This window comes from Microchirus variegatus, assembly GCF_963457635.1.
Source record: "Microchirus variegatus genome assembly, chromosome: 4".
Taxonomy (NCBI): domain Eukaryota; kingdom Metazoa; phylum Chordata; class Actinopteri; order Pleuronectiformes; family Soleidae; genus Microchirus; species Microchirus variegatus.
This window is the reverse complement of record NC_139805.1, coordinates 18,605,507-18,629,458: the sequence shown is the minus strand read 5'-3', so window position 1 is coordinate 18,629,458 and position 23,952 is coordinate 18,605,507. Positions and strand designations below refer to the sequence as shown.

Here is a 23,952-nt window from a genome sequence, read left to right as displayed (position 1 = left end):
GGGCTGGAACTTTCCCTGCCGTCTTCTTTCTGCAGGAGAATCAGAAAATAGGTGATCACCACTGTAGCTGCGAGATCATCAAGTGTTATATCTCGCTTTTATATTTCACCTTTGAGCTAGAGCAGAGGGTGTGTTTTTGAGTGTGTGTGTGTGCAGATATGAAAGTGATGGATTATAGGAAATAGCAGATGGAATGAGAAGAAAAACGTGACTCTTTGCTTTATACTTACTTGCATTTAAAGGGGGAAAAACATGCATACAAACAGAGCATCAAATCTGTACATTTCTGACTGAAAACTGGCAAACACAACTCTCCTGTTGTGTTTGAGAAACAAGAGCAGAGAAAACACACAAATCCACACAAATGTGCAACTCTAATCATTCATTTTACGAAGACTTAACAATCATTGCTCTCTAATAACTCATTTATAGGCTAATCATGTTGGAAGAGCACCAATTCCATCAGTCCTCATAACTGTAACAACTATAATATGCAATATAAATATAATAAAAGCTATAATAAAAGTGCTGGTTCATGAGGAAGCAAAGAACAAAACTTAAGTCATTCACTTTGGACTTTTGCTTGATCATTTTCCTGTCGTCCTCAGTTCCAGGAAGTTACACAATAACTCTCATAATCTTCACGTCGATGTGTGAAAAGTCAGTGATGATATCATTAGTCATACAGAGTGTTTCTTTAGAATAGCTCCGTCTTCTTACATAAGTCTATTTGTTTTGTTTTCGTCTGTGTTTCACCAGTTGTGTGTCTGAGGTGTGAGTGTGAGTGTGAGTGTGAGTGCGAGTGTGTGTGTGTGTGTGTGCGGACATCCATTGGATAAACTGAGTGGGTGAGGTTACAGAGCTACAAAGCTACTCTACACCACTGAGCAGACAGACGTGCTCGGGGCTCTGCCAGTATCGCTTTCAGAGCTATAAGTAGCAACTGGTTTGGGATTTCACTAACACAGAGGCATTATGGGAAACGATACAGTAAACTAACTTCCACAGTTAGATCCGTGACCCTGATGTGTCCCGTCTCATTTTTTATTTTTTTTTTGGCAAAGATGCGTTTAAATAATCTGAATGAAATTACACTTTTGAGCCATTTTATGAGGTATAAGACACCTAACAGCCCCCCTGCTTCAAGGTCGCACATGCATGTTTAGAGGTGGTCTTAACAAATGTTTATTTGAGTAACTGTTGTCTTTCTGTCATCTTGAACCATGTCTGGTCAGTTTTCTTTTATTCAGACTATTCTCCGTAAACTCTAGAGATCAGCATTTTCTGAAACACATTAAAAGTCTCTTAAAGGTGCATTATGTAATGAATCTAAAGCGACTGGCCGTAAAATCCTCCAAATATGTCACAGAGACTCAGGAATAATATTCATATGACAAACTGAACTCACCAACAACAACAGTACAGGCAAAATATTCGCATTAAAAAAATCTTTTGCTGACCGCAAATTTATGTTTTGAAATCATGTTTTGGCATGTGGCGCCACCTACCGCCGTCTACCAATCATTGCAGTCAGTAGAGTCTCACCTGCCGAGCAACCCCGGGTTGCCAGTTATGTCTGCACTACAGTGGCGGTGAAAACGAATCCTAAAAGACCTCGAGAATCTCTCCTTCTCGTCTTGTCTACACGCCTAAATACACTGAGTTGCTGCCATGTGATTGGCTGATTAGTGATCTGTGTTGACGAGCATACGTGTATCACCAGTGAGTACTGTGTACTGCATGCACACTACCGCTCAAAAGTTTGGAGTCACTTAGAAATGTCCTTATTTTTTTAAGGAAAAGCTCTTTTTTTCAATGAAAATAACATTAAATGAATCACTCTATACATTGTTAATGTGGTAAACAACGATTCTATGTGCAAATGTCTGGTTTTTAATGGAATATGTACATAGGTGTATAGAGGCCCATTTCCAGTGTTCTAATGGTACATTGTGTTTGCTAATCGCGTTAGAAGGCTATTGGATGATGAGAAAACCCTTGAAAGGGCAACTCTTTTGATGAGTAAAAGTGTGACTTTTAATGGAAAACACACAAAAATTGTATAGGTGACCCAGACTTTTGAACAGTAGTGTGTATATACATATAAACATATAGTCATTCTTTACAGACGGGGAGCTGAAACTGGCAAAGACAAACCACACTTTGTGAACATCATTCATTAATCCGTGCATCTCTGACAGCTTTATACTGGCTCATCATCTGTAAAATGTGAACACCTGTGAAGCCGATGATGCACTCAGCACTCTCTGTCAGACCCACTGTGAGTGCAGTGAGTGATATTATATTATAGTGCGACGTTGTTGTTCTGTTTCCCTGCAGCATGCTCTCCCAGCATCAGGGACTGTCCACTGCATCTACTCTGATATATATATATATATATATATATATATATATAAAGGCCATAATGCACCAAAATGGGAATGCACACAAAAAAAATTGACATTTTCTCCTGCAGTGTGGCATCTCAACACTATTCTTCAGAGCAGCCCCTAAAGCACACTGTGAGGGTTAAAGCCAACTTCCTGTTTGTGTGTATAGAGGAGCATGTTAGTCGGCCTCTAAACCCCTGCTGTGTTTTTTCACTCTATTGATGTGAACTGGGAATATTTCACATCTGGAGAGGCTAAATGAACTCTCTTGCAGCCCAGACAACCCGGATAAGCACTAAGTACTTTTCCATCGTATAAATCGGAGGCAACATACACAAGTCAGCAAAGCAAAGATCCAGGTGTCGTATGACAGAAATCTGAGGATCTTATATGTCTATATTCTATACGAATATTTGATATTTGATATTGAAATATTTGCTTGGTTAAATGATGCCACCCTCAAGTCTGTCTATTCTGTATGAAGCTTCAGACTCAGGCTTCTGAGCTTTCTTTAGTAAATGCCTTTAAACCACAAGATTGGCTCAAATTTAAACCGATGACCACTCCAAATTATTATAGCTAACAGGATCCAGCTTAATTCAAACAATATAAAAGGTAATTTGGCATCTAAAACGCATTATCCTGAGTTAGGTTACCACTTACACACCTTACAAACTACTCCTTGTAAAGCGAAGACTGTAGTTTACACAATACACACCAATGTAAAAGTCTGGACTATAGGCTGAAAATATCATGGATATTTAACTGCCGTGAATAATCTGTGAATGTCATGAAAGAATGAAATCGAGAGATGAAAGTTCCAGTTTATGTGAAGTTTCTATACACTGACGTATGTGGAACCAGTCAGTAGTAGGAAATCAGTGCATCTGAGGTTGTTTTCAATTCATTTGAATGAGAAATTGTCTCTAAAAATAGCTAATTTTTGACCTCCGCCAGGAGGTATATGTTATTCGCTGGAGTTTGTCTGTCTGTTAACAACATAACTCGAAAAGTCGAGTACGGATTTGGATGACATTTTCAGGAAATCTCCGCAATGGCACCACAAACACGTAATTAAATTTCGGTGCGATCCGTAGACACTATTGCTATTTTTATTGCTATTTTGTGGTGGACTGAGCTGCCTTGGCGGAGGTCTGCGCTCTCTGAGTGCTTCTATGTTTAGTATGAAATTAAAATGTGTGTTTTTGAATTGAATTAGAAATATACAAGCAATAATGTTTTGCAGTACGAGGAATGAGCGAACGGACAAAGAGGGTTGTAAAAATCAGAATTAGTGGGGAAATGGACACTGCAGAACAACATATAGTGCGACTGTTTGCGGCAATCCCGCTAACTATTAGATACCGACAAGGCTGTGACCTCAAACTTCTTTAAAGCAAACAAAGTGGGTGATCTGAGAAGCCACACATGGACACAGCACACCACAAGCGTCAGTAAGAGTTTGTGAAAAATCTCTTCAACAAAGTCAAACCACACCATGCAACTCTTAAAGAGACAGTGACGGGATTGCTCGTTTTAGTACACTGCCTCTTTAAGATGTGGCTAAAAGCCCTCATTTTTTCCTATTTACCTGGGCCTCTGGATTCGGTTACCTCTAAAAGCATGTCACGCTTTGTTTCCACAGCGTCCGTTGCCATGATCACTGCACACCTCGGCTGTGGTGAGAGAAGAGGGAAGTGAAAATAGTAGCTGCTATTACGGGAGAAAGTATGAGCATTTAATTGTGGGGGGGAGAGAGAGGTGATGAGCTCGTCTGAGGAATGATAAAAGTCTCTGCAATTTCTGAAGGCGTGACGGGCCGTCTGAGGCTGCTCTGCTGTGAGTTGGATGTGCAGAAATCAGAGACTTAAAAATACCCAGCACAGTTTACATATTCCCCATATGTCTCGGCGAGCCTTTATTCTGTGCAATGATTAGAGATCGGCAGATATGATTACCCATAAAACCACACACTGACCTCCCTTTGCATCCCATAAAGTGACAGGAACAAACAAAGCCGTGTGCAGCACACTGCCTGAGCCAGAGGTTTTCTCTCTCATGTCATACTGTGTGTGCCGGGTGGTGTAAGAGTGTTAGAGAGCTGGAGCGAAGCCCGATGTCTCCAGTGGGATCGACATGCTGTGGGCTACAGGGCTTCCTTCCTGTGTTGGATCAACCCTTTCAGAAATGTCTTCTCCCAAAAGACTCTTTGTCCCCGTCTGATTCCAGCAGCTCAGAGCGAGGAGCAAACAAGCATGTCTGATAGTAGAGGGATGTGTGTGTGTGTGTGTGTGTGTGAACACAGAGAGAGTGTGTGAGATTGTGTCTGCTGGTGTAAAGAGAGTCATTATGGACTTTCCTTTTTTTTATTATTGTTTTGTGTGTTTGGCTGCTTGCATCAGCAAAGATATGTGTTTACTGGAAATATTGGATACTGCGGCACAGAGGACAGAGCAGACAGAGATGAAATGAGAGAAGCACAAGGAGCAGCCATGTGCTCCACAGAAGCAGAGAAGTGCCTTTGACACCGATAGCAGGTGCATCATAGGAAGGCAGCGGTGTATCCGTCAGCATCATTTGATGGTGATACAGCTCTGCACCCTAGAACGGCTACGACAACAACCAGAGTCGTCGCTCCATGACCTTACAGCACACACGATGAGAAAGCGGACAGACGGACATGATTGAGCCGTGTAACCGTTTACCTATTTCAGCCGCACAGCTTGACACGGCTGTGCACCACTGCAGTAAAACCTGAGGGAACATCGATCTGCCCTTTTTTGCACAAAGCTTGTTTTACCCAGCTGTTTTACCCGCCTCCGTCGTGGCTTTTTAGGGAAAAGAGTGAAATGGATACAGAAAAGAGAAGGTTTGGGTTTTGTTAGTGGTGTGAGGAACATGATGGAGGGACATGAGCGTGGCATGAAAGGGTGGATGAGGAAGCACCGACAGACTGAAGAGGATAATCTATTAAGACGTGTAACGTGACCAAGGGGAAATCTGATGAAATCCACGGTGCACAAAGTTGCACAAACTGTAATGACGATGCCCAATCTCATTCTATACCATTCTCTAAAGCGTGAGCAACCTGGTTTCCATGACAACCTACTGTACTCGCAGGAGTCAGAGAGAAAGAGATGACACACAGAGCTCAACAAATCCTTGTGAACACAAACAGACGCCTGCACATGTGGTATAACAGAAGGCAGAAAGTGCACAAGAATGATGGAGGGAGGATCTAAGTGTCCACTTGTTATTTAGCACAAAACACAAGCATAAATAACACATTTATACCAGGGCTGCATGACCATTAATCAACATCAACTTAGACATTCAAACGACTGTGGACAAAACTGCAATAAAAAAGTTTTCTCATTAGATCCATCCATAAATCCACAGCTCAGATCTGAGCAGTGTTTACACAGCGTTATTGTGTAATCAGAGGACAACTATTGCCATGCAATTTAAATGCTAAATGACCAGTCAACAGACTTTTTAGACATCCATCCTCTACTGCTTTATCCTCCACACGAGGGCCTCAATATTCACTGACAACATATTCCTGGGAGTCGTCTAATGATAGGTTTGCCACACGTCATTTAGACGTCAGTCGTGTAGCTCAGCATTAGCATCACGTGGCGTTTCTACACTTCAATAACAGGACGTCTTCTACGACATCCTGAGCATATCTGTGGTTTGATCACAGTTGTGTCAGCCTCGGTGAGAGCTCAGAGAGAGTGCTTTATAAAGATTAAAGGTTATTTCTACAGCCTCACTAGCCACCGTGAGTGCTCTCAGCGCTAACATCAACATACTAGTAAGAGTGGGGAGAAAGGTCCTCTCAGATGGAAGGTTGTGGGTTCAATTCCTTGCTCTGCTAGTCTGTATGTGTCATTGAGCAAGACACTTAACCCCGTGTGAATGGCAAAACTATAGTGTAAGGCAGCTCTATATAAATATAGACCATTACCAACTCTTCTTCTTCTGATTTTATTTGGTAGTAAAGTGTGACAAAGACAGTGAGAGGAAATGTAGTGGAGTAAAAGTTGTTAGAAATATAAACAAAAAGTAAAGAATTTTGTACTTAAGTACAGTAACTAACTTGTACTTGATGATGCCTCATGAAGGCAGCAAAAGAAAAGTCAAAGGACCACCAACATCAACATGGACACATCTTCTGAAGACAGTGAATGTTCAGCATGTTCGTAATTGATCATATTTCATTTCAGAATTTCAACAACCAATAAAAGCTTCTTCTTCTTCTGGCTTCTCCCTTTAAGACAAGTGTCAAATTCAACGCCACTAGTTTGCAGTGTATCATTGTATATGCATCATGCGACGAATGAAATTGAGATTGAAATATCCACAAATGATCCCAAAATGTCCATGAAGAGAAAGATTGATGCAGATGGACGGCAGTTTCAAGAAAGATGGGAGGGCGAATACATGTTTGTGCTTCAAGGAGAACAACCGGTATGTCTTTTGCGTTATTATCAAAGAGTATGATCTACGTCTGCATTTTGACACCAAACAAGGAGCCAAGTATGGCAAAGTTAGCCTTCAAGAAAAACAACAAATTGTCAAAGAATTAAAAGGCAAACTGCGATCGCAGCAGAATGTGTTCACAAAAGACATAACCTAAAACAATGCGACAGTGAAAGCTAGCTTTATTGTGGCTGAAGAAATCACCCGTGCATCTTTTCCTGAGGGTGTGTTTACATTTAGTTACAGTTACATCTGGCCCTTTGAGGGCAACCATTATGCTGATGTGGCCCTCAGTGAAAATGAGTTTGACACCCCGGCTTTAAGAGGTCGTCACAGCCGATCATCCGTCTTGTCCTGTCCTATCAACTGTCCTCATGTCTTCCTTCATAACATCCATGAACCTTCTCTGTGGTCTTGCCTCTTTCCCTCCCTTCATCTTTATCCACTATAATCACCATCCCTGCTCTGCACGGACCAAACCATCTCAACCTTTCCTCTCTTACCACAGTAAATGAACATAGTGCTCAGTTGATTTTCTTCTTCATATAATTTGATATCTGATGATCTTGACATTTGTCTGCACACCATGTCCACAGGGTGCATGTGGAAAAACATGTTCTGCACAATGACACGCATCGTGGATCACGTGATCACCGCGGTCGTATTCTCTTGACTATGGCCAGCGGATAAGTCGCAGAGCTTGTGAGTAAACAAACATCCAAAAGGCCTACGTCTCCTGCCTCAGCATCTCCGACAACCAACGCTGTCGTTTCTGCTTGCGTTCACATGACATTTAACAAAGTGACGCTGATACTCTGCACAAAACATGCATGAGCTGCTCAGTTTTGCACAAAAAGAACACTGAAATGATGCAAACTACCGTGAATACAAATGTACAGAAGACCTACAGCTTGTATTTATCTTTCAAGTATAAGAATGTGTTCTTACCGTTGCTGCACTTGTTCTGTGTGTCTTTGAATGTGCGGCTGTTCCACCTGCCTGCTGTCACTGTGGATCTAGGGCATTACCTGGAGTCGGGTGTCAGATGCAGTGAGGGTGAGTGAGCGTGTGTGTGCGCGTGTGTGTGTGTGTGTGTGTGCATAGAGTAGAATGGCAGAGTAAACATTTCATTTTGATTGAAATGTGATTAAACACCGTCTTTAAGGCACAGTCAAGTGCTCTGGGGCTGATCTGAGTGCAGATGTGTGTTGGAGGGGAGCACATGTAGAGCGTGGTGGGAGGGGGGGGTGTGTCAGCGGGCATCAGGGGGTGGGGGCTTGCGAGCGCCGAGCGAGGAGAGATGGGCGTTCTCCTGTGGCCGTTAGAGGCACAAAGTGACACTTTGTTTCCCGGGCCAGATAGCCAGTGCAGGAGAACAGAGTGGCATTCATCATTTCAAATGGCCGACGCAAACAAAGCCTTCCATTGTCAGAAACAGTAATCATGTACGCACATGTGCGATTATAATAACGTGTAATGTGGCGCAACATAATGGCTTTGTGACATTAGGTTCAATAATGTCCAGTTTGTGGACCATGAATGTGGTAAACCTCACTCCTAAATGACTTCATGTGATTCTTTTTTAAATGAATCTGATGTGGGATCATAATAGCTGTGTGTGTATACATATAATATAGTGTATAGTGTGAACAAAAAAAATGGCCAGCTAACCCCCACTCTCCTGTCTTGGCAGCATCACACTGCAGTCTCACAGAGATATGGTAATGATGGGGCTTTACCAACCTGGATGCTGCTTATATTATAGCAGCAGAGACACTTCAAAGACAGACTGCTCTCTGACTGACTCTGTGCAGGAATAGAAATAGAAACCCCCCAAACACGCAAAGGCACAGCAGCCACATGCATTCACACAGGATGAGCAGAGAGTCTTTAATGACTCCACTTCATGTGAGAGGAGGCTGCGATCGACCAGCCTCAGCGACTCTCAGTGAGAAGTGATCAGCACCAGTCATTCACTGTTCTCATGGAAGTGGGAACCAAAAAGAAACGGTATTGTTTTTTATTATTATGCAAATAAATGAAAATGTTCACGAGCGTGTATGAAAATCATCATCATCAGGCCGAATCTGACCCTGAGCTGTGTTCGGCTAATTTTTAATACATTTATGAGAATATAATGATGCCCAAAATGCCGAAAGAAAAATAATAACTAGTCATGTTAACAGTTATTTGGAGCAGAGATTTGTTCCATGAACATAATCTCATCAGGGAGACAAGACATGATGGTCATTTCCTCCACACAGGAGAATTTAATGAGTTATTAAACTGTGAATGGAGCATCATATCAATATATGTGTTCTGCATCAACTACATCATCGATATCACCTGATTATTCGGGCTTGGTGCCTCAGCAACTTTGTACAATGTTAAAGCATCGACGGGCTAATGCAACTATTCTGTGGGCGTTTTATCTGTACGCTGCAATATATGAGCGAATAAAACAGCGAGTGGGACTTTCTTTTGTCAGCTCAAAACCATGTTTAAAGTTTGATCTGAGGTCAAAGGCTGATGCATGGCTTCATTAAAACGGATGCCATCATAAGTCAGACCACACTGACTGTGACCGCATGGTCAGCAATGACCTGATTATTCTGATTATGACGGTGACATATCATAGAATATAGTCCATTCATGTTCCCATTAACCCGCATGTCAGAATAAATCCTGGTCTAGATTGTTTCCACCACTGTGAGAACTCAGTTTTCATCCGCTTCAGCACACAGAACACATGCTCCGGTCTACAGTTGATTTGTCCATTTGTGCTGCTCTGGCAGGTCAAGGTGGAAAAACCCTGAGAGAAAGTACATAAAATGCTTAATCTTAAGCTTGTTTATTCTTTATTTAGCCCCAGGAAGGTCCCACTGAGATCTCTTCTTCCAGGGAGTCCTGGTCAAAATAGCAGCACATATAATCCAGATAGTAACAGAAACAAGACTATTTCATATAGTGCAGAAGTATACAGGCCATACCAACATGATCCTTAATCCGAACCCTTCTAAAGGTTTATGGCTTTTTGGTCAATTATGAGGAAATATACACACTAGACCCATGATATAAACCCTTCTTAAAGGTGCCATATGTAAGAATGTGGCCAAAAACAGTTACTACATTCAAATTCAAAATACTGAGGTCTTTTAGGTTTTGTTTTCTGACATAACTGGCAACCCTTCGTTGCTCGGCAGCTGAGACTCTACTGACTGCAATGATTGGTAGACGGCGGTAGGTGGCGCTACATGCCAAAACATGATTTCAAAACATAAACATGATTTGCAGTCTGCAAAATATTTTTTTTAATGCAAATATTTTGTCTGTACTGTTGTTGTTGGTGAGTTCAGTTTGTTATATGAACATTATTCCTGAGTCTCTGTGACATATTAGGATTTTATGGCCAGTTGCTTTAGATTTATTACATAATGCACTAATAGGCACCAGACTAAAAATGTTATTAAATTGGGAATAATCTACGTTGCCTCGAATCCGATCATTGCCAAATATGATCTCGCTCAGGTTATAGTTAATCAGATTTATTACGTGGCATTTTCTGTCTTGTCTTTGGGGTTAATGTTAGAATACGACTGTCCATGATGTGAAAAAAACACACAAAAACAAACATTTCTGAATAAAAGACACCACAGGGCAGGTCTGTGTAGCACATGGTCACCTCTGATGACATTAATCATCATTCAAACGTGAGCTCATCCTGTTATTATTTATGCTTTCCAGATGATCCTACAACCAAAAAAAACAGAGCAGATCACAGGCAACAACAGTGATAACTGTCATCTGTCATCTGACATGAACACATTAATTTAAGTGAATTAAAAAACCAAGCGTGGGCATAGAAATTCAGCATGTGTTCGCACATGTAGGCCCACGAAAGTCTACACGGCCTGTCTGTCCGTCTGTGTGTGTGTGTGGTTTTTATAGCTGGCAATCGTCGGGAGAAAAACACGGGCGTGTATAGTAAAAGATGACATCAACACACACACACACCTAAAGGCACGGGATTGATGCATAACCGTGAACAGCGGATGAGCTGACGCTGCCGCACAGGGATTAATACACTGTTCATTTCAGACTAAAGGGCGAAAGGAGAACAAAGACACTGTCCTCTGTGCTTCTTCTCCCCTCCTCACACATTCTCACCACACAATGGAGCATAAAGATTAGGATTATTATGGATTTGGAAGAAAAAAAAATTAATACAACATTTGTCACAAACTGGCTTGTTGACATCAGGGTTTGCGCATTTCAAATCAGATCAAAGTGTCAGCCCATTGACAGAACACACACACACACACACACACACACACACACACACGCGCGCGCGCGAGCACACACACACCTGCGAAGGATGGAGCAGAAGATGCAGGTCACTGAGAAATAAGAGGTGTGACACACTGACAAGGTCACCAGCGTCGTGGGAAATGGAAATGTAACACAACAAATCATCATAAACACAATCATAAACAACGAGTGATAGAGAGAGAAAGAAAAAGATCAGCCAGCACCTTTTTTCTTCTCCGTTTAAACGCCTCGTCTCCTCCGGAGGAAACACACCAGCTCCCGCTGCTGCTTCCACCCTTTTGTGTTGCTGATGGTGCGGGTGCCCGACGGGAAGAAACACGCACTGACGAACGCACAGAGCGACAGCCCCGCAGCTGCACGCGTGCGAGAGATGGATGAGGATGGATGGAGGGATAGATAGAGAGAGAGAGAGAGAGAGAGAGAGAGAGAGAGAGAGAGAGAGAGAGAGGGAGGGTGGGAGAGAAGGGGGGAGGGAGGGTGTGGCTGCGAGAGAATGGCGAGAGGCGGCGGAGAGGAGCGTCGCCGTCACGGTGCGAGCACGTCGGTGTCACGCAGGCGCGTGCGTTACGTAGGTAAGCGAGCTGAATGACACGCACTGTGAACGTGCGGAGAACAGACAAAATATAAATAGATGAATGAATAAATAAATAGTAATTTAAAAAAAATATATATATATATGTATATATATATACATATATATATATATATTTATATATACATATATATAGATAAATAAAAACGTGTCGGTTCCTGAAGGTGTCAACTCCAGTTTATCTACATACAGTAGGAGAGCTTCCCAAAGTATGGGTCGTGGCCCACTAATGGACCGTGGTAGTATTGCAGACAGATTCTTCCTTTTAACAAATTCATTAAAACAGACATTATATTTGGTCTAAAGAAATGTATTGAAACGAAAATACTTAAAATGGCTGATATGTTAATCTCAAATATTTATCAGTATAGAGATCATGATTATTCATAATAATTACTGTTGATAATGAGACCACAAAAATGTCATCGGTTAACTACAATACTTTACTAGTGAATATATCTGGGCATAAGCTCACATTCTGCTACACATTTGTATTTGTAGAGGCCAAACCTCTGACGTTTGGGAAGCTCTAGTTGGGTTTACTATGGAAATAACTATTGCAAGCCTGTCTTTATGTTTATTATATATATATATTTTTAATCAGACATGTCAAGTTGCTGCTTACCGACACTATTGTAATATAAAGGTATGTCTATTGTCATCACAACTACATCAGACTATATGTTGACCAAAATAAAACATTTTTATTTATATTAATCGCTAATATTTACATATATTCTTTTATTATGAGGGATAAATCATTTATACATTTATATATGCACATTGGAAACAGTAGTCTAGTGTTATTAAAGCTATTTTATGGTTTGATACATTTATTTTATTTTAACATCTGCATTATAAATAACAGGAGTAAGAACATTTTACATTTTCCCAACTCTTAAAGCTGATTTTCAGTTCACTTTTCACAACTAAACACGAACGGAAATATAACCGTTATGTGAGATTTATTTTGACAGGTCAAACAGGAAATGTCGTGATTACGCCAGTTTGCCAACTTCACGCAGTTTAAAAGTTCAGTGTGGGTACGTGGTTGGTTGTATTTCTTTTCTTTTTTTTCTTCTAACGTGAAGTTTTGCTGTAAACGTAAACAAAAAAAGCTCCCGGGTGTCAAAGGGACAGTAGCTATGGTTCCTCGCAGGCAGGAGTTCGGGGGAAAGAGAGGCGGAGGATCGCGGAGCGGCTCGGTTACACATTTCAGGACAGCGATGAACTCGGGCTCCCTCCGCCGCAGCCCAGCCGTGCTGCCGTCGGTGCTAACGTTCCTGGTGATCGTAGCCTCCGGAGGCCTGTTGCTCATGATAGAGAAAGGAATGCTCAACAGTATGGATACGCCTCCTCCTCGGGGTAACGGCAGGCGGCTGGATTTAATCCGTCAGGCCGGGAAACACAGCCCGGCCGCTGTGGACGAAGACTCCCAGGTAGAGTTTCATCTCCAGAGGTTTAGCAGACTCTCATTGGAGTTTCTTTAAACGGTATTAAGTTGCTGAAACCATTGGAATCGATTCTGATCGAGATTGTACAAGATCGACAGTGTGGACAAATGCTATTTGCTTTTAAATGATAATTGAATTATACATTTCTTGATATAATGACTCTCAAGTCATATTTCCAAAGACAAATGCACATCCGGTGCTAGTCATATTTGATAATCGTAGATAAATACATATTTTATATATGATAGAGACATAATGTTGGGAGATGGACAAGAAAGATAGCACATTATTATCAGACAAACGTCTTGTGTTATGATGGCTCCATTTGCAATGTCACACAAAGCAAAGACCGTAAATACATTTAACCACACAAAACAATTAAACACAACAATAGACTCCAGGTCCATACCACTAACCACACATTACTATGAAAGCAGACAAGAGAAAGTCACCGTCTATTTGATCTCGATTCAAGTTTTTCCATCAACTTCTAGGATCACAGGATCGATCCTCAAAACAGTGATTCAGTCTGGGGTTTGACGTCATTCATTCATTTTTTAAAAAAATACTTTTTCTAGAGAATGCTCATAATCACAGAAGTGAAAAACTGGAGCATTTTTCTGCTCGCCATCTCACCATCTATACGACAGCAGTGGAAATATATTCTGTGTATATTCCTCTTACAAACTCTGAAGACAACATTAACCTATTGTCATACTTTCACAAAGCAGGGTGAGTCAAAAACACTGAGTTAAGATCGAGGTCACAGAGGCTGCAGGCCTGATGTTTACTCCCTTCTACAGGTCAATTTTCATCTTCCCATAAAACTCTCACTTCCAGAGCCATCAAACACATTACTACCTCTTTTTACAGGCTGAGTGATGACATGCATAGGTGCTATATGAAAGGTAAAACCTTGGTTAAAATGCTCCTTTTAATTGACCGATTTGTGTTCACATGTAGATCCTCCAGGAGATCCGTAACCGTACCATCAGGACCATGTGCAGCCACAAGAATATGCCCCACAACATTTGGACTCTAACCCCTCTGCAGAGGAAGACGCTGCTACAGCACATCCTGGTCAACGACGAGTACCGCTTCCTCTACTGCTACGTCCCCAAAGTAGCCTGCTCCAACTGGAAGAGGGTTCTGAAGGTGCTGAACGGGGCGCTGGAGAGCGTGGACGTCAATGTCAAGATGGACCATCGCAACGACCTGACATTTTTGTCCTCTCTGAAACCCGAGGAGATCCGCTACCGCCTCAAGCACTACTACAAATTCATGTTCGTGCGGGATCCCATGGAGCGCCTGCTCTCCGCCTTCAGGAACAAGTTTGGAGAGATCGAGTCTTACAAGAAAAAGTACGGCGTCGAGATCGTAAAGCGGTACAGGAAAGGTCGCGCTAAAGACGCGAACATAAAAGGAGATGATGTGACCTTCGCCGAGTTTGTCCGTTACTTGCTGGACGAGGACGTGGAACGTATGAATGAGCACTGGATGCCGGTGTACAACTTATGTCAACCCTGTGCCGTTTCTTATAACTTCATTGGTTCCTATGAGCACCTGGAGAGCGATTCAGAGTTTGTGCTCCAGCGCATCGGAGCGCCTCCTTACGTTCACTTCCCAGAGAGGCAAACGTGGTACAAGCCGGTCACTACGGAGACGTTACATTACTATCTGTGCAGCTTACCACAAAAGCTACTGAGGGAACTGCTGCCCAAGTACATTTTAGACTTCTCCCTCTTCACTTATCCGTTCCCAAACACGACCACTGAACACTGTAGACATTAAATGTGCACTGTCTTATCGTGGCTGTCACACCAGCAAGGTTCCAGTTCTTGAATCAAATTTTAACGGTCCAGCTCTTCCAGCAACCCAAAAATTATTTTTTTTTTTCCTGGAAGCTGTTACGTCATGAGCAGGCTCGTCAATGTAGATGAGAGGAAGAAGGAAGGACTACATACCAGTCAAAATGGCGAAGGAAACAAAGATTTAACAGAAGAAAAGCCACTGCTGAGTCAACTTCCTCTTTTATTCCACTTAAGTGGTGTGAATGCGGGATCGTACTGGAGATTCTAAATAGAACTACAGGCCAGGAACAGGAACCGTGCTGGTACTTACCAGCTGTCACACATTTTTATTACTTGAGATGTTCTTACATCATCGTAAAAAGGCTGATTATTTTTAAGAGACGAAGATTGAACTTCAGAACCACTAAAGTTTCAGGTCAGCTCCACAGAACAAAAGTTACTGAAAAGTATGTTACATGCACTGTTAAAGCAGTTCGTTCACGACACATTGATTCAAGTGTAAATAAGGTTTCAAGACCAAACTTTGTATTTTCTACCGTCTTAATATAGACTTGAGGGGAATTTAAGGGTTAATAGCTTCAGTGGGCATTCCGTGGTTTAGCAGGCTAAAACACACACCATGTACTCAGAGGGTTGTGGGCTCTAAATCAAGCTTGTGTTGTTGTTTTTTTCTATGTCACAGCCTCTTTTTCACACTTTGTCTATTTACTTTCAACTATTCACCGTCTAATAAAACCAGACATTTGTAATATACATCTCAGCAGTTTCTGTAAGTTTGTATAACTTTATTTTGTGAATAATTAAATAATTTAGACATCATTAAAAAAAAAAAAAATTATATTAGCATGACATACAAAAAAATAATAATCGGACCTTAAAGAATACTTCTATTAGTGGATGCTGCAGTACATGATACTGACGGATGATGCGTTGCACCTAGTTATGTAACAGCTTCTTCACATGTTTAGCACCGTCTGTTTCTTTACCAAGACCCAGACATATTATCGTCCTTTTATTTCAGGTTAGATGGCGGGGGGTAAAAGTAGCACTGAGAGATGTTAATGGCTAATCATAAATGGCTAGTCTCAGTTTTATGAAGGCTTTTCATGTCCTCACTCAAGACTTCAAAGCTCAGGGCTTGTGGTGGATTGTGACTCACTCATCGACGCCTTCATTTGTCTGACTGTGTGGTTATTCGTCCTTGAAGCTCACACTTCTGAAAGGAGAAAAGGACATTTCAGTGAAAGGGAAACACAGTTGTTAAAAATAGTCCTTCAATTGGGGGGGGTTACTGGTTTTCAAGCATCACAATTGTATTTCTCCACATGCAAAAGTTGTGTTTACCATAAAAAAAAGAGCCTAGATAAGAAATTAAAGGTCCCTACTCACCTCTCTTTCCCTAGCACTTTCCCAGCGTAATATATGACATTTCTCAAAATAAGCCCTTCTACATGTTACATACTGCACCTTTAATATATACAGTATGTGAAACCTAATAACAGCTCTGTGGTTTTCATGATCAACACCTTACTTGTCTGCTGACTTGTCAGTTAGGCGGTCAAGACTCCGGAGGATACTGCGTTCAGGGGAGATGCTGTGAGAGCCAGTGGAGATGCTGAGGGGAGTTGAGGTTTTGAAGGACGAAAATGACACTCCCTGTTTGCGCATTTCTTGAACTGCCCTTTCACTGGGGGACAGAGACAAGGAGACAAGGTTGAGTTGTTACAACTTTGGATCAAGAAAATGTCAGCTTTCAAGCTCGAAGAGGTCATTACAGTTGTTTACAGTACTGGGACATTTACTAATGTCTTCACATCCTCATAACATGCTTCTTTAAACAGAAACAATAGGTACAAAAAAACTTCACATTGATAATAGTTGAGTCACATCACAGTGCGTTTTGTCTCTTTATTAACAGGGTGCTTAACTTTATTGACCACTTAAAGCTTAAGTAGACTTAATGAGACACAAGACTTCTCTGTCCTGAGCTGCTCTCATTGGATGAGCATAGATGGGCCCATTGATTTCATACACAACAGATAATCTGTGGTAATCTCGCTCTATCAAAAACTATAAACTGAGCATCCGGCTCTCATTCAGACCCTTTCCTTGTCTAAGTGCCTACTTTCTCTCTGGGTCAAAGTCTCCTATCCTTATGCTAAAAGGTTACTGAATAATTGATGAATGATACCAAAAACAATCCTGCCTACTGTGCCTTTACTATTTTGTATGTTGGAATTGTTGTTTGTGCCATATACTGCAACACAAGTTTCCCTGTGAGAGACAATAAAAGGTATGTGAAATCCCTTGCCAGAGGAAAAGTCAGCATTTGTCAAGCTCACCGTTCAAAGCGTTCACTGATCAACTGTCTTTTCAGAACGTCCATCTCCGTCTGCAGCTGAGACACTTTACTGCGGAGTTGGGAAACCTCTCTGGTGTGCTCTGCACTTTGCGTGGGTAAACACAAAAGTAATATTTTCAAATGACATTTTGCCACCTTTCATCACTGTTTATTGATGTGGTTTTTATTTACGTTTTGCTGTTGGCCAGCGTGAGCCTGTCACGCAGGATTTTCAGCTCCGACTCTCTTTCGCTGGCCGTCAGGTGAGTTTGGAACTCCTTCTGTCGATTGGTGGAGAGCAGCGTCTCAAGGTTACGGACAGTTAACCTCTCACTTGACAGTTGCTTTTTAAGTAGCTCTGCCTCTGACCGAACATCCTCCAGCTCTCCTGTGACCTGGAATAATATTCACATTTAAGCAGAGATCATCAATATTGCAGCACTGATAACTGCTCCTGAGGAGTCAGGATATGACTTTGGTGGAATGTGACATTTCAAGTAGACCTCACCCTCTCCAGGTCCATGCTCTTGGAGGTGAGCTGCCGTGCGACGAGCTCTTTGTCAGAGTCCAGTTTGACACAAAGCTCCCTGACAGAGGCCAGATCTGACAGGAGACCTGCCTTCTCCTCCTGAGCTTTGTTAAGCTCCTCCTCTAGTTTAGACATCCCACGAACCAGTGACGATACCTGGCCTTCATAAGCCTGGATGGCCTGCGTGTTCTTAGGGATAAAGCAGGGGGTAAAGATGTACCACTTCACCATAGCAATCGTTCTTCCTTATGTAAGGAATAAGGTGCTTGTTCCGGCCCACATCTTACCTGATGGATTTCTCTCTCCTGGTGGCTGACAGTATTGGAGAGGTGCCTGCGCTCTGTGTCTGAGGAGAGCAGCTCCAGGCGGATGGAGTTATTGAGGCTTTCAGCCTGATGCAGCTTCTGCTCATGCTCCTCCACTTCAGAGTGAGCCATTCTGAACCGGTCCAGTAGGTCCCTGTTCTCCTGCTCCTGTGGAACATGTAAATTTATAATATGGATATATATAGAGTACCACCACAGAGTATTAGACATAGAGAATCCACTACACAGGGCCTTAAATGAGTATATCAATAGTAATAGCGCTCCCTTGCCTTTGTAGCCATCAGTTTCTCGATTCTTGACACTTCAGAAATATATGAGTGGACTCTCAGCTTCAGCTCATCTTTCTCGTGCAGAACCTCTTCCATCTCCATATGTACAGCCTAGATAAACACACATGATGAGTTTAGCTTTGAAATATTGTTTAAATTTTCTCACTACATGTCACACAATGTGCATATAAGGTTTCTTCCATACTTGGTTTTCCCGTGTCATTGTGGCCAGATCATTTTGTAGCCTCCTGTTCTCACGCATTGTGATTTCTTTCTCCCTCTTCAGTGCAGCCAGCTCCTCCTGGGAAGTGTCCAACTGTCTCCTCAAGCTGCTTATCTCTCTCTCACGGCTGTTTAAAGCCCCCTGCAACTGCCTGCAATGACCACACATCATTTATTATAATTTATCATGACATTTTGCTATATTGAAAACAATCTCGGAGCTTTGAGACCAAGATACCCACGCTAATGAGTTATCCATGTCCATAACTGCTTGTCTTGCATCCATAAGGGTGTTTTCCTGTGGAAATACAAATATAAAGTTAAAAACAGGGTCTGTATGGAAAGCAATTTTGATGGTATTTGTTAGTGAGCGACTACCTTCATGGACAACTCCTCCTGGAGAGCAACCAGCTTTTCAGTCTTTTGATCAACATCATCCTGCAGAGCATCTTTCTCTCTGTCCAGGGTAGCGATTGACCTCTGGAAAACAGCCAATTCCTCCTTATGCTTCGAGCCCCACTGACTTAGCTCCGCTGGTAAACAAATAATCAAAAGCACACTCAAGCAACCAGAGAGAAAAACAAAACAGAGCAGAACAATACAACAGCAAAACTGAACTTTGTAAAAAAAATGACCTATTCTCTCCTCCAGTTTCTCAATCTGCTGATGGGCATCATGGAGCTCATTCATCTTCACAGACAGCCTGTGCTGGGTGTCAGACAGTGACTGCTCCATCTGCTCTTGGAGCAGCCTGTAGACAGACAAGACAAAGTTCACTGGTCCGTCTCTAAACACACCGACAAGAACCACAACAAAGCCCAAGAAATGTGCAGTTTGTCAACAGCAACAATATTAAAGGTTTCATATTATACCCTATTTTTCCACGTTAACCTAGTTCCCTGGTGTCCTAATGAACATGTCTATAACATGCTTTGGTCAAAATATCTTAAGAATGAAGAACCACAGCAGTTCAATCACCCTGCCAAAACAGCCCTGATCAGAAAAAAAAGTAAAGGTAAAAAAGTACTACTAAAAAGTAAAACGAAACTTAAAGGACAGGAAATGACATCAGCCACAGAGGCTACTGGGAGCTAACAGCAGTTAGCATTTGGAAAAGTGATCATTTGCAGGCTCTAGCAGGCGCATTTAAGACAGAGAGAATACTGATACGTTGTTTGGCCACAATTTGCTACATTTATAACAAAATATGCATTTAAAATACAATCCAACAGTAGCCATATCTTTAATATTAAACTTTTATCCCACACCGTTTCAGCACAAACCTCAGAGCGTTGGACTCGGCCCTCTGCTGGGCCTCAGACTCTACATTCTGGACCAGAGAACCTGACCGAACCCTCAGCTCCTCCTCCACAGCCTCCTTACTCTCCATCAGCAGACACGCCTGTGACTGCAGGTGCAGTTTCTCCTTCTCCAACTAGAAATGCAGCAAAAACAAAAACAACAACGACCCAATTAGCAGTTTTGAAAAAGAGATTGTCAAATACATTTTTAACTGTGGAAATCCATCAAGCTTACACTTTTGATGGCGTGTTCCAAGTCGAGAATTCTCCGGTCTTCAACCTGTCTGTTTGTGACAGCTGAGGTCTGAGCAATCTGCAAAACGTTTGATGTATTAACTTCTGAACATTACAATTGAACAGACACTGTCGGTTGTTACTCTGGCACTAACCTTTAATCTCTCAATCAGTGCATCTTTATCAATGGTCAACTGTTCAATTGCGTTTTCAGCCTGTTCAACCGCTTTCTGCAGTTTTAAGATATCAGCTGACTGATCTGTGCTATGAGCCAACTTCAGGTCCTCTTGAGTCTGAATAAACAAGCACATTTGCATTTACAAGACCAGAATAAGCAGTGTCAAGTACAAACTTAATGATTAATATATTGCTTTTATTGAATATACCTTTCTGAGCTGGGTTTTAAAATGGTCTCTTTCAGTGCAAAGGGCCTTTGCATTGTTTTGGATGTCCTCAATGTGCTGCTCAAAGTTTAAGAGAGCAGCCTTGAGCTCATCTCTTTCCTTTATTACATGGAGAAGTTCAGCCTGTGCAGCACCTCCCTAAAGAATTAACACCATTATTACCATTGCCACCTTGACTAACAATTTCATCAGAAAACATGCAAAACTACCAATAAAAATAAAGTAACATTTTGTGTTCTTTCTTACCGTTCTTACTTTGGACCTCGGACTCCTGCCTTTAGCTGGACTCCGACTGGGGCTGGATTCTGGGCCTCCAGCCCCTCTGGTTTTTTTGTAGCGCTCGGTCTCCTGACGATAGTAATCCCTCTCCTCCTCTAGACTCTTGACGAATGCATCCAGACGGGATGGGGAGCGCTCCCTCCCACAAACACCATGTTTCGCTCGCATTGTCTCGAGCTCCAACACCAGGCCCTTTTCTAGGAGGTAGCCACATGTCAGTAATAGACCAATTACAGCAACTTTAAGCTGTAAAACAATTGGTTTAAATACATTAATTATACAATAAAAAAGAAGCCCTGCTCCTTACCAGCTGACATAATTTTATCAGTTTTGTTCTGCAGCCTGATTTTCTCATCCTCCAGGAAATTCACCAGCCCTTCCATTTTCTCAATCTGCTCTTTAAGCTCCACAAGTTGATCTCTAAGACGGTCTTTTTCAAAATCACCTTCAGACAGCTCCTGAAATAAATCATTTGCAACAGATAATGCTTTCAGCTTGCATAAAATCAGACTTATTTAGTCAAAAAACTCCACAAAGGACAGCCCTCAGTGGAACTGTGATTAGAACCAGTGACCCTCTTAATGCTAACAACCTCTCATCTATTTCTATGAACAGAATATAAAGTGTAAATACCCGTCTTGTTTTTGCTATAATATCTTCCAGGTCTTCAATGGTTCTCTGTTGCCTCTGAATTTCTTTCTGTTGAGAACACATTTTTACATATCATAATCCGTACTCACTCTTATCATCTTCTAAACTCATAACCTGTGCATGTAAATACAGAATGTTTTTATTTGATGTTTTTCTCACTTTGGCTTCTTGCAGTTCCACATCAACAGTTTCCAACACCTGTTCTTTATCCATCTCCAGCTGCTTTGCAAGGTCATCTATGTGTGTAAGCTCTTCGCACAGCTCTAGATTCTTTACAGACAGATTAGCCACTTCTTTTGAGACATCTTTCTTCTTCTGTTGCAGGTCCTCTACCTTCTGTTCCAGATTCCTGTTGGTCTCCTGGAGGTATTCAATCTGTAAAACACAAAGTAGCAGCGGTCAGTCAAAAGCAAAGGGTAAATGTAAAGGAGTCTTTACCTCCAGAAATAATCGGTTCAAGACCTATGTGCATGTAGCAAAAATATGAAACACGAATGCTTGCCTGAAGGTTAAGATGGGAAATCAGTTTCTCGTTGCTGATGTTCTGAGCCTCTAGGGAAACCACATCATGAGGTCGTCCTCCATGAAGAACATGATTCAGACGCTTGATCTCGTTGTCTCTCTCCTCCACCTAATTATAAAAGGTATTTAAAGAAAACAGCACTCAATAACATCCATGTTATCTTTCAGAACTGTATTTGTTTCTAGTCAATTTATTTTTGTACCTGAGTGTTTAAGTGTTTAATATTTTCCAGGGTATTTTCCAGGTCTAATTTGATCTTTATCATGTCTTCCTGTAGCTCCTCATTTCTACAAATTGCAGATTGCAGTCAGTCAAACAAAAAGTAACAAGCATCAAATAATCAAGAGCATCACTTATCTCACAGAGTGCACAGTTTAGACGTTACAAAGAAACACACCTCCTATCTGCTAACTGCAGCAGATCAGCTATGAAGGGATCATCAGTCTGTGACACAGGGTAAGCTGATGTGGAGGAAGGAGGCGTGAGCTCATCAATCTGCATTCTCTGACGTCTGAATGGTATGCTGTGCTTCTTTCCACCTGTAAAAATCAAGATTTTTAAAATGTATTTTGGAAAGTCAAATAGGATTCAGTAGAAATAAAGTGTTAAAAAAGGTAGAGTGGATAGATATTCACATTAGACATAATTTCAGTCTGAACTCAAACGGATGGAGAACAAACCCCCTGGTATCTACCTGGTGTCTGCACCACAGCTTGCATGTTCTTCTCCTGCAGCTGCTGGATGCGCTCAGCTTTCGCTTTGCTATCTCTCTCCAAGCAGCGGACCTTGTGAACATACTGATTGTTTAAAAACTTCAGGTCAGATGTCTCATGGTCCAGCTTCCTGATGTGGGCCTTGAGCTCTGAAGAAAGACAAAATTGTAAGGAGTAGGTATAAGACAATACGATACATTAGCCAAACAAAATGTAAAAATCTGTTACAATCCTAAAACCCTAAATATCACATTTACATCTCACTTAGCACAGACTAAAAATCTGAATTAAAGGCAGCAACAGCATAACTAAGTAATGTTTTCCTCTTTATGGGAATAGAATATAAGGAAGTTGAAGCATTGAGCTTCAGAAATGGCTGTTTACGATCAGCTTAGTAGTTTAAGAGATCAAAAATGACAAACACTGAGATGATGTTTCAAACTACACTAAGTGTGGGATTGACTGGTTAACACATCTTACCTCTGGTGACTCGATCCTTCTCCTCCTTCAGCTTCAGAAACTCATGATGCAGCTCATTATTCTCCCTGACCACCCGGGCATTCTCCGTCTTGTATGGCTCCAGGAGAGAATCAAAGTTTCGGCTTTCTTTCTCAGTCTTACCCGCTGACAGTTTGGCATTTCGCAAACTCTCGGTTGTGTGAACCAGGTCACTGTGGAACAGAGGAAGAATTGTCTCAAGCATGTGTTATGTAACCCCATTGTGATTGACTGACTGATATTATGGGATGGAGGTGCATGGGAAAGTGCAGGTGGAGCTCCATGTGTCACCTGAACAGTTTCTCCACCAGTGGCAGTGATTCTATTCCCAGTGGCTGTCTGTATCCCAGCTGATCCAGGCGCTTCCTCAAGTTTACGAATTTTCTCTCTGCGTTGCTGGTCATGGCTGCGATTTGGCACTTCAAGTACACAGCACAACATAATATTTACATTGAAAAGCAAGTAGAGCTGCAACGTGTGTCGCAAAAACAATAGAAATCACAAAACGACCAAGTGAAAACTTCAAATCGAGAGAATCTGCAATTATTTAATAAAGATATAATGTGACCGAGCATATTTATCAAGGACTCCTGTGCTGCAG

General features: G+C 41.8%; 2 protein-coding genes across 2 annotated transcripts; one reads left to right on the top strand and one right to left on the bottom strand.

Moving 5' to 3' along the window:
• The first annotated feature begins 12,889 nt into the window (after positions 1–12,889).
• chst14 (carbohydrate (N-acetylgalactosamine 4-0) sulfotransferase 14) lies at positions 12,890–15,079 on the top strand. Its single transcript, XM_083888513.1, has 2 exons — positions 12,890–13,235; positions 14,214–15,079. The coding sequence occupies exons 1-2, from the start codon at positions 12,942–12,944 to the stop codon at positions 15,039–15,041; spliced, it is 1,122 nt and encodes a 373-aa protein (XP_083744639.1). The 5' UTR covers positions 12,890–12,941; the 3' UTR covers positions 15,042–15,079.
• Positions 15,080–16,588: 1,509 nt separating this feature from the next.
• Positions 16,589–23,755, bottom strand: cep135 (centrosomal protein 135; the record flags this gene model as incomplete). The annotated part of the gene is made up of 24 exons (XM_083888067.1): positions 16,589–16,748; positions 17,404–17,508; positions 17,595–17,797; positions 17,911–18,120; positions 18,219–18,404; positions 18,527–18,637; positions 18,732–18,900; positions 18,991–19,046; positions 19,127–19,281; positions 19,384–19,499; positions 20,032–20,183; positions 20,285–20,362; positions 20,439–20,576; positions 20,670–20,825; positions 20,943–21,163; positions 21,274–21,424; positions 21,600–21,665; positions 21,777–21,992; positions 22,120–22,248; positions 22,343–22,427; positions 22,538–22,679; positions 22,835–23,002; positions 23,334–23,524; positions 23,643–23,755. The coding sequence occupies 24 exons, from the start codon at positions 23,753–23,755 to the stop codon at positions 16,589–16,591; spliced, it is 3,477 nt and encodes a 1,158-aa protein (XP_083744193.1).
• Positions 23,756–23,952: the final 197 nt, after the last annotated feature.